Source organism: Helobdella robusta (assembly GCF_000326865.2).
Source record: "Helobdella robusta unplaced genomic scaffold HELROscaffold_6, whole genome shotgun sequence".
NCBI lineage: Eukaryota > Metazoa > Annelida > Clitellata > Rhynchobdellida > Glossiphoniidae > Helobdella > Helobdella robusta.
The window spans coordinates 5,754,517-5,766,868 of NW_008705330.1; the positions used below are offsets into that span (position 1 = coordinate 5,754,517).

Here is a 12,352-nt window from a genome sequence, read left to right on the forward strand (position 1 = left end):
TCTCAATTGGGAGCAAGACGAACCGTAAACAGTTTATTTGCGTAATGTTCTATTTCAACAGTCACCTCACCAGGGGAATTGTAGCCAAGCGTGTTTTTTTGTTAACAAATGATTTTTTGTTCGTATAAATATAAAGTACACTCACTCCTGTGGAAAATGTTGTATATGTAAGCACAGGTCTACACACACAAACACACACCCAAACACACACAAAGACGCACACCTACATGCACGCACACGAACTTAAAGATACTCACACGAGTATGATTATACGCAGCTATTCTATTCATCCGTAGAACAATTCATGTCTTTTAAGTTTTAGCGCGCCGACAAAACGCACTTGTGTTCTTCCTCATAACAATTGAATACAATTTTATTTTTCTTAAGGATCCATAAATTTCCTTTTAATGAACAACAAACACCATTAAATACAATATATATATAGCTGATATATATATATATATATTGATATTACACATATATGTATTATATATATATATACAATTTGTATGGTTGTATAGCAGGTATTGTATAACATATATGTTATACACATTTATATCTACATACATATGCAAGAGGGTAACATTGGAATACCTACTCGAGATCTCCATAGTGATGACAGCACATGCATTTGCAGGCTGGGAAATTGATCTGCCTCTGTTTGTCCGGATAAGCAAAGAATTTTAATTTCTATGAAATAAATGTTTTTCCTCTGTTGGTGTACCTGCTAACCAATATTTGTATTTTAGAATGGTTGTTGTGTTATAATTATGTGCGTGTGTGTGTGTGTGTGTGTTCATCTATCGAGAGTTTCATTTATTAAATTAATTTTATCATCCGTTAATTAAGTAATGCATCTAGTCCCTTCGTTTTAATGATTTTGATAAATTTTTTTAACTTGAGTTGTATTAAAGATGTTGGCAAGTTTTATAACGAACAAAACCAATTGAATATCATGTTATCATTTACTAGCCGACGTCTCCTTGTTGAGTTGAGCTGCACTGGACTTTTAATGTTTTCACCTGATTCACCACAGTAGTATTTCTAGACTATAACAACGTGTGAATGTGCAACATCTTGCTCGATAACAACAACCAAAATTAGACTCACAAAAACATGTCAAACGAACTTGAAGTTGGCAACGAGAACCAACTGATCTTGGTCTGCAAGCACTGTAACCTGACCTCCATCCAGGTGATAGGAGCCCGTCGGAGAACGATCTGCCCACACTGCGGTAACTTCTACAATCAAATGACAACCGTCAACGAAAGCGCTCCTACCAACCTCAGTAGGAATATTTCCAATAACGGTGCAGGGGCGGGAACAGTAGGAATGAATTTGTTGGGTGGCTCTCGAAATGCTCTGCACGCATCAGCTGATCGAAGTCCTTCCTTGAATGCTCACAGCAGAACTCCCGTACTACCTTCCTTAGCAACCAGGGTAGGTGAATGAATGGGTTGATAGGGGGTAGATAAATGAGTAAATAAATTGCTAGATGAGTAGTTCGCTGATTAATAAATTGATAATGAAAAAATATTAATAGATTTAAACCAGTTATAAAAGTTGAAGAATTTTTTTCAGTAGTTATTTATTTAACAAACACCCAACAGAGTCACGACAGATCTCCATCATCACCGACACCATCCTCATCAGCGCCATCGTCTTCAGCATCTGGCCCACTCAAATCCATCTCAAACTTCTTCAAGCGATTTGGACAGAGGGACAAACAATCAAGGGTACCCCAGCGAAGTCGTGGTGATGCTAACGACAACCCACCCTGCCATCCAACAAATTTATCGTCATCTTCTCGATTCACATCATCTAGTTGTTCAATCCTGCCTCCCATATCTACGGATAACTTAATAAACACGGATCAGACGAGCAGAAGTATGGGCACCTCCTTGAGTCCCAGGTATAGTAACATGCTGAAAGTTGTGGATCTGAACCCGGCGGATGAACAGCCATCTCTTGAGGATATCTTTCGAAGGACTCCACAGAATTTAGAGTTTGTTTTTTTATTATTATCATCATTGTTACCGTTATTATTATTATTTATTATTATTATTTATTATTATTACTATTAGTCATAAATGTTTGTTTATTTGTTGAGTTTTTTAGATGATAATTGAATTTTTTTTCTTGAAAAATTAACTCATTTATAATCTTCCCCGCGCAGAGAAGATGTACAGACCTGCAAACAGCAAAAGCGATGGACGGAGTTGACGAACTACTTTGCAATCGTCTTCGACAACTCGTCTAATTTAAACGCGAACTTCAAAGTCAGTTTTGAATCAACGTTACATTAACTCTTATCCTTCTAATGCACTAATATTACAACTAATTCTACCATCGCTTTCGTTGATTTTGGCATTTTACTACTAATACTGCTGTTGTTACTACAAATTACTACATAATTTTCAACGAAGTGGCACTAGTAAACATCACTTCTACTGATCTCGTCAAAAAAGCAGCACATAAAAAATTTCACATTAGAAAAAATATTACATAACAATAAAGAAACAATATCGATGCCTAAATTATGTCCAGATTAGCTGAAAATTTAATTACAACGATCCTTGCATTTATTTGATTCAAGAAACACACTACTACTAAATAAATATAATTCATTTTTTCACAACTAATTCTCAGAAATATTTTCAATATGCGCGCGCTCACACGCACACAAAACGCACATACACACACAACATACACACATACACACGCACACAACACACACACATGCGTCAGGTGGGATCTCTTCGTATTCGATCCCAGTCACTGCCATAGTAGAACCAGGCATCTTTACCAATATACACCATCTCACCGCCTAAAAACATGCCCAATTCAAAATAATCATAGAATAAAATTGATTACACACTGATTACATTTCCGCACATCGTTTCAAAGTGGCAGAAAACTGATGACGAGTATGAGGGCGACACGAAGCGCAGATTGGAGATAAACTTCAGCAAAGTTTATTCAGTATATGACCTTCTAGTCACACTTGTAATGCTATTACGCTATTTTTTCAAAAATAATTATACAAATTATTTAAAAACATTTAGAGCTCCTCTGTGGTGTTATTATATATATATATTTTTTATTTCAATTGGCAGCCTATTGAAGTTCAAAAAGTAACTTTGAGAGCAATTTTGAACAATCTACTTCGTGACAGAAGGTGATTGTGAGGAATATTAGTTGTTTAACTTGAATCACTTTATCACTTTTTGTGAAATATCAATTACAATTATATATAAATTATTCAATTAATGATTTTAAAAATATAAATCACCCTTTTTTAGATTGCAAAGTAAGGATGAAATAAAGGCCTATATAATCCTCTTGCTAGTAAGAGGACCATTTTATGGATATTCATTTTTACATCGGTACAAATGATTGAATGATCGATTAATGAGTTCTATTCAGTCTGGATCTGTTTTTTTTTTCAACAGAACCCTCAGTTCAACCACAGAAACACGTACACAATATTTGCTCACCTCCTCAGACAAATATCAGTCCTAAAAGATGTACAGCACCATTACCTGGTACACACTTTCAAAAAGTTGGTCCCAAATTTCAATTTTTACCATAATCATGGTGAATGTAGTTTACACATTAAATGTGAATTTTACCATTTGGTTTATTTGTTTCAATATTTGTAATTAATGGAATGAACAAAATGCACGCACGCCAACGACACATGTCCAACGACAAGTTGATTGCAAACGCTCGCATAGAGACTGCGTGCTCTGTTTCGTTTCAATGAAAACTCCCGCCAACATGGAGCGCTTAAAATCATTGTTTGTGCCATGCAGTAGCAGACGAATCGATGTGATAAATATTTATAGAGAGCACGCAGGCAGAGCTACATAGAGCCACACGGTGGTGGTTTGATATTTCGACTTGTTTTGTCACGTTCGTCTTTTTAGCATGACGTCCTTTTATATTACAGCACAAATCAAAACTGAATTTTTAATCGACATCTGCATAGCGAATGATTTCACCACAGCATCGCACAGGAAAAGTTCAGAGAGATGGTCAAACGTATCCAGCGGTTTATATCGGCCCGGTTGTCGTTGAGTAACTCGAAAGATGACGACCTCCCTCCAAAGTCCAAATGTTTGTGGTGGATACCCTCTGCCACCAAGATACTCGCTCTTCTCAGTTAGTTGATGTTTTTCCATGAGAAGTAGAATAAAGTGTTGAGCATTTTTCGCTTCAGTTATTACAATTATTAAAATTTTTTGATAAACATAATTGATAATTTGATTAATACTTGACGAAATTAAATCAATTTTTTTTCTCGCCAGATGCAGCCTCCAACTTGGCGACACCGCAGTTGATGAATTATCAAGAATTTTATAACCCTTCCCTTGACCATCTCGATCTGTTGGTTGAGTATTACAACTGGCAATGTTCTACGGGCCCTAATTGGTTCGTTCAATTTTATGCTATGTCAATGCTTTCTTTGGTTGGTTAATTAAGTTTTGTGATGACATTTCTTCGGCTCGGTAAGTCATATATTCGGATTTGATTGGTTGTTAGTTTAAAGTTGTTTTTTCAAATTGCAGTTTTTCGATTGGTTAACAAAATAATATCTGGTTGGTTAAGTTTTGTATGGTTTGTTCATATGAATTGACAGAGTTATGATTGGCATGACTCACATACATAAGCACGTTGTAAATATACACTTATATTCGCTTTGCATTAAACATTGATTATAAACTTCTAGAGCTTCAAAACAATCTCAAATTTCCATTCTTCCCAAATCCTCACCCACAGTTTCAGCTTCTGCCAGTACCCATTCATTTTGAGTCTGGCGGCCAAGAGGACCATCTTGCAAAAGGACTCCGAACAGCAGATGGTCGTCATGGCCAGAGTTAGTGTTAATAATAATGAGCGTTGTGATGGTGTAATGGTTAAGATGCCTGGAACTACTGCTGCAGTGAGTAGAATCGATTGAAAGGAGGTCCCGTCTACTTCATGCAATGTGTGTGAAGCGTTGAATTAGGCGTACTTGCATGAGCTATGTGTTTGTTGATGATATCTCCCGAAGATATTTGAGATATGTTGTAAATAGATATTTTTGTACTGTATTTTTGTAGAAAAGTCTGGTAGCAAAGGTCCAACAGCACCAAGTGCCAGAGATCGGTATGCTGTTCCTTAACCTGACAATCAGGCGGTCACACCTCGTCTCTGACTCTCTCAATGAAGTTTTTGTCAATTGCTTTTACTGTACAAATTTGGAAGTTTTGATCGTATGAAAAAAATGAGTGAATAAAAGAATTAATAAAAGATCGATAAGAATTAATGAACGAATTATATTTTATTTAGTTGGTTAATAATAAATTTATTTATTGTTTGGGTAGATTATTATTATATTTATCCAGTGTTTGTCAGGTTGATTAATTGTCTATTAAGAACCGAAATTGATGAACATTGTTAGAAGAATTTTAGCTTAAATACATATAGATAATGGTTTAAAAATTAAATAAGTTGGTTGCTACATATTAAAAAAAATAGAAAAAGTAAAATCTTCTTCGATGGATACCCTTATAGATAGCCCGAAAGCAGATGGAGTTGAAGAAAAAGTTGAAGGTGACATTTGCAGGTGAGCCAGGTTTGGATATGGGAGGATTGACCAAGGAATGGTTCCTGCTACTCACCAGACAAATATTTCAAGCTGACTTTGGTATGTTGCAATTTTTAACAATTGTTTGGACTGGATGTTTGCATTTTAATTTTTAGCACTCTAATTTTTAATATATATTATATTATAATATAATGATAATCATATTTATAACTTATATATCGTATTAATAATTCGTCCAATCAAATTTCCTATCATTAGTTTCATTGAGATAACTATTATCACTGCCATTCAATCGTCATAGTCATGCCTCTAGCTTTCGTCGTTATTGTTGACGCCAACAGTAGTACAATCAAACGAAACTGATATAGTTTTATCTCTCTACTAATTCTCATCATCATCTCAACATCAACATCTCAACATCAACATCTCAACATCAACATCTCAACATCAACATCTCAACATCAACATCTCAACATCAACATCTCAACATCAACATCTCAACCTCATCATCTCGACATCATCATCATTATTGATTCCACCCCCAAGGCATGTTCACGTACGATCCAGTTGCTCGCGTGTATTGGTTCAGTTGTGCGCCTTGCGATAATTTACAGGAATTCAACCTGGTTGGAGCTGTTAGTCGCCATTTTCATCGGCTTCGTCTTTTTATAATGTACACACTCCTCACCAAATACACACATACACACCCCACACACACGCGCGCATATACACACACAGACACTCACACAAACACACACCACACACACAAAAACACACACACACACCACACACACACACACAAACTTCAGCTAATGGGCTTAGCAGTGTACAACAGCGTACAACTCGATATTCGTTTCCCTCCAATTGTGTACAAAAAACTTTTAAGCCCAGCCGTAGTACCGCCAAACGTACAGAAAGCTGTCGTTGGAGTTACCAAAGCCACGCTGTCCGATCTCAAATTAGTCTATCCGGTACATGTGTGTTTGTTTGTTTGTTTGTTTCTGTGTGTGAGTGTGTTTGCGTCTATGCAAATTTGTGTGCGTCCGTGTGTGTGTTGTGTGTGTGTATGCTTAGATTCATGTTTGTGTTTGTAGTTGTGTGTGTGCGTGTTTATATTCATGTTTGTGTTTGTAGTTGTGTGTGTGTGTGTGTGTGTGTGTGTGTGTGTGTGTTTATATTCATGTTTGTGTTTGTAGTTAGTTAAGTCCAAAGGTAATAAACAGAAAATTATTTATAAACTTATTAATAAAGGAAATAATTATTACTGAGTTTGTAACAAATGTAGGATCTGACCAACGGTCTGCAAGAGTTATTAAATTACGGCGGCAATGTTGAAGAAGATATGGGCGCCACCTTTCAGGTGAGAATGATGATGGTGATGGCGATGATGATGATGATAGATTTAAGATTATGATGATGATGATAGATTTAAGATTATGATGATGATGATAGATTCAGTAATATGATGATGACGACAATGATGACGATGTTGACGATGACGATGATGATAAATTCAGTAATAAGATGATGATGACGATGACAACTGCAAAAATATGACGACGACGATGATGGCGACGATGATATGAATACAAGTACGAGATGCTGAAAATAACAATTTTAATGATGTTTAATTTATGGTGGAATGATTTCGTTAATGAGAACTTGATAGCGGAAATGATAACAAGAACAAATAAATAGTTACAATGAATGATGATTAACTGATAACGACGATTAGAGCACAGTTGTGATGTACATAAGTGTATGCGATTATGATGGTACAAACATTAATAAAGATATGTTAACTAATGAATACAAGTTTACTCTTTAGTAATGTTAATTTTTTTCACATTGCATGCATACCATATGCTCCATTTGTTATATTCATTTGTACAACTATCAATCAATCAATTAATCAATCAATCGATCGATCGATCGATCAATCAATCAATCTATCCATCCATCTATCTATCGGTCATCAATCTATCTTTTTTTAACCTACATTAGGTTGTTAGTGCAAGTTTTTAATTTCTTCGTTATAAATGGTCGTTGAACTCTAGCGTAAATTAGACCAAGCGGTCCAGATGCTGTTGTTTATTTATCGTGATGTTCTCTGTTGTTGTTGTTTGTCCTATTTGTTTTGTCTGACGTGGCTGAAGAAAAATGTTGTAGAGCTTTTCTTTCCTATATTTATTCCTATTCATAGTTAGTTCTAAAGTTCTTTTGTTAGCTTGATGCTCACCTCCATTCAAAGCTTCTTGCATTGTTTTTTTCATGTTGAGAAGTTAATGCACGAAATGATGTGCAAAATTTTTTAAAATTTTTAATTGAGGAAAAATGAGATTATTTTCAATTAATGTTGCACTGATGTAACCAAAGTATGCAAATTAATTAAGAATTTAATTACTAAATTAATTCAAGTAGCAAAACAATTTTCCAATAAATTACCAAGATCTCCCACAACGTTTTCGGCACGACGACCACGTATGATTTGAAACCTGGTGGTGCGGACATCGCTGTCACTGCAGAGAACAGAGATGGTTGGTAGTAGTTGTGGTGGCGTTCCTTACGATAGTGTGGTGCTGTGGTGTGGGGATCTGATGCTGTTATTTTTGTGATTATCTTATTTTTTTTTTCATCCAACCAACGTAAGCCGTTGAGCCCGTGGTGGTTCAGCAACAACTCGTTATTCTATTCGGGATTTATTTGTATTTTAGTTTTTTGTTGCACTAGAGCATCTACCACTCTACCCATCTGACATTTTCTATGCCGCCCTGTTCTTTCTTCTTTTTTCAACCTTTTTAACAAAGCTCACAGTAGCGATCATTAATCGAAAAAACACGATGTTTAATGACATATTTGTTTGTTTAATGACTGTTGTTATGGCAATCAGTGTTTTGTATTGTGTTTATTTGTAAACGTGTGATGTATGCATGTGTGTGTGTGTTTATGTGTGTGGTGTGTGTGTATTAGTATGTGTGTGTGTGGTGTGTGTGTGTATGTGTGGTGTGTAATTGTGTGTGTGCGTGCGTGTGTGGAGGATGAGTTTGTATCAACGTTTGTGAATGTCAGTGTGTGCAAGTTGAGGTGTGTGCAATGAAAACCTGTTGTTAGCTCTATGAAAAATTAGAATCTTATTGTTCTTTCTTTTAATTCTGTCTGTTGCGTTTCTCACAATATAAAACTATTTAAAAACCATTTGTTACTAAGGTAAATTTGTGCTGAAGAGGACATATACTTTAAATCATTGTTAGTTTTGAATTAATTTAAGATAAAAAAACGCACATACAAGTGGTGTACTGAATTGTGAATGAATTTACCCAAACTTGCACTTACACATACATCTAAACAGAAACACACACACAAACATGCACACGCACACACGCACGCAAAAACACACAATCAAAGAATACGTCCAATTGTACATCGACTACCTGCTAAACCAGTCCATATATCGACAGTTCCAAGCATTCTACCACGGATTCCACAGTGTCTGTGCCTCTAATGCTCTTATCGTAAGTTTTCTTTTGGAAAAAATTATGTATACATGTTTGTGTGTATGAATGCATGTGTACATGCATGTATGTATGTATGTGTGCATGTATGTATGCATGATCTGATTTAAGGGGTATGGATTCATGAATTCAAGCAAAAAAAACCGTTATCGTCTAATAAGCTGTTCGCGCAATAAATCTAAAACTATCTTAAACGTTTATATTATTTACAATCGTACGTACATCGTTTAGGATGCTGCGATGTATTTTCATTACGTTGAAACCAATCTAATTATCTCTACTTAGCAATCCTTAGCAGTAACGGCCATTGCGTATTTTATTATCAAATAGCATGACGTATAATTAAGACTGTCAACTTCGGCTAATGGGACCAAGCGTTTAATTCATTTTTACGGACTAAAAACGACCATTCCCGATATAGCCCGATTAACCAGTTTCTTATCAATTTAGAATTCACCAACGACTTTTAATTCCACAACAACCGCCATCAGTTGTTGAGACCGGAGGAGATAGAGTTGCTGGTGTGTGGAAGTCCCGCCCTAGACATGAACGATCTCATGAAGGTCACTGTGTACGATGGCTACAATTCGGAGTCTGAAACCGTAAAGTCTGTTGTTGTTGTGTGTCACCGGATGTAGTTGTGATGGCGCTGGGTGTCACGTGTTGTTGTTGTGATGACGCTGTGTGTCACGTAGTGTTGTTGTGATGAAGTTGTGTTACGTGTTGTTGTTGTTAAAATATTTTGTTTTTTAGCAGTCACAAGGATATTAAGAATCCTAAATATTTACACGTTATTCTGTAAAAAAAATATTTAACCGTTTTAGCTGGCTTTGAAATCTCCATTTTATTACAAAAAAACCAACACAATTAAAGATATTTTTGGGAAGTTGTGACGTCATTGAGTGGAGATGTGCAGAAACAATTGTTATTATTTGCAACCGGAAGTGATCGAGTTCCGGTTGGCGGAATGCAGGAGATGCATTTCAAAATTACTAGAGTGGAAAATGTCAACATGTAGGTATTTTGCTGTTCACTGATTGGCTGGTGGAACTAAGTTTTGATTGACAGAATAATTGTTTGAATGTAAAATATTCAAATTGAAAGTTTTATCGTTACATAATAACTGAATATTATTTGGATGATTCATATAACTTGCTGGTTCATTGTGAACATTTGAAATTACTAAAATAAGATTTCTACGTTTGAACGATTGACAGAGGGGGCTTATATTTTAAAATAAATTGTAACCAGCCAATCAATCGACTTGCCGGTCAACCAACCTTTCAAACCATTAAACCAACCATTCAACCAACCAAACAAACAACCAATCAAACAACCAACCAAACAACCAACCAAACAACCAGCCATCTAACCAATCAAACAGCCAACCAAACAACCAATCAACCAACCAACCAACCAATTAATCATACAGGCTACCAGTTTCACACACGTGTTTCAACCAACTCGTCCTGCCAGCGTATAAATCAAAAAAAGTTTTGAAGCAGAAATTGCTGGTTGCCATTGAAAACGCCGAAGGATTTGGATTAGAATAACTTTGATAATATAATATTTTTTTTAAATGTATAAAAAATAAAATATAAATATTAATAAATCAAATAAATTCTGTCCTGTTTGCTTAAGTATATTTAATGAAACTGCATGTATTATAAACTATAATTCCTATGCTTGGAGATTGAAATATACCTACATACATATGTACAAACATACATGCATACATACATACATACATACATACATGTACATACAAACAAAAGAATTGTTTTTAAAGTCTGTGTTTTGGTTTATAGATGCTTAAACGGATTGGCTCCGCAATATCTGTCCGAAATGTTGATTGACAGATCATCGATTTCTTTAAAAACTGGCCTACGATCAGATCGGGGAAACTTGTTAGTGGTCCCGGTTACTAAATTAAAGATTGCATCACGTAGTTTTGCAGTTTATGGACCAAGGCATTGGAATGAACTTCCATATTTTTTGCGCCGGTCTGGTCTGACACTTCCCCAGTTCAAGAGTCAATTGAAGACATATCTTTTTTCCTTGTAGAAAATTGCCATAGTTGTAAAGCGCCTATGAGAATGTTTTTAATAGGCGCTATATAAATGATCATATAATAATAATAATAATAATACATACATACACACACACATACATACATACATACATACATACATACATACATACATACATACATACATACATACATACATACATACATACATACATACATACATACATACATACATACATACATACATACATACATACATACATACATACATACATATATACAACATACATACATTCGGGTGGTGTTCATGTTTATTGACCGCATTTTTCTGTGTGACTAACTAATTAACTTATAAACTTTTCCTAATAAAATGAATTTAAAACCGAAATCGACTTTTTAAATTTAATTTTTTTAAAATGTTTTTAATTAGAAATTCATCAACGTACAATATTGCATGCAACCATCAGCGATTTAAATATTTTTATGATTTATAAATTCGGCAACTAAACGATTTTCCAAGACAATCGAAGTTCCTAGCAAAGATCACATAGGGCGCCTATTTCCCGAATAGCCTACGCTAAAAACCGGACACCACATCATATGCTCGTGGAATATATTTGAGATTTTTGAGATTCGGATGGACAGTATTCGAATCAAGTCATCACGTAATAGCGCAAGACATGACACTTCCACCCTACCGACCGAGCAAACTTGCCAACCGACTCTCTTCCCCCCCCCTCACTCCATATACATCTTTATTTTTCTCTTTTAATCTCTCTATTATATATCAAGGTTTCATTTGTAATAAAATAAAATAAAAAAATACCTCAATATCGCGAGTTCTCGGTGGTTGTGTCGCAGGGTCGAATTAGAATTAGGATGGACTGCCCTGTCACCTCCAATGATGATTCACTAAAAAATAAATAGATAAGCATCTACTTTTCCATTACTCCGGGGCTTCCACACCCACAAATCCCATCGTTAGGACGATTGGGATAAATAACGGAATGCAGACGTCTGTGCATGAGTTCTTCTGGCATTCCCATCCCATCCCACATTGAAATCATTTTTGAAGATTTTTAGTGAGTTTGTTTTTTTTAAATTTACATTTTCAGTATTTAAAAGATATATCATGTTTTCTAATAGATTTTGAGTATATGCAATGTATACTATTTTCATGTTCATTTGATATCATTTGTATTCATGATAGGGGATGTC

General features: G+C 35.3%; 1 protein-coding gene across 1 annotated transcript; it reads left to right on the forward strand.

Moving 5' to 3' along the window:
- Window positions 1–2,174: 2,174 nt before the first annotated feature.
- Window positions 2,175–10,658, forward strand: HELRODRAFT_68680 (hypothetical protein; the record flags this gene model as incomplete). Its single annotated transcript, XM_009028943.1, has 18 exons — window positions 2,175–2,279; window positions 2,914–3,006; window positions 3,117–3,178; window positions 3,303–3,348; window positions 3,453–3,562; window positions 4,010–4,164; window positions 4,311–4,434; window positions 4,783–4,879; window positions 5,106–5,213; window positions 5,560–5,692; window positions 6,140–6,228; window positions 6,403–6,564; window positions 6,879–6,953; window positions 8,043–8,130; window positions 8,999–9,105; window positions 9,597–9,712; window positions 9,979–10,119; window positions 10,538–10,658. Coding segments are annotated over 18 exons (1,932 nt in total), but the record flags the coding sequence as incomplete, so codon positions are not given.
- Between the last annotated feature and the right edge of the window lie 1,694 nt (window positions 10,659–12,352).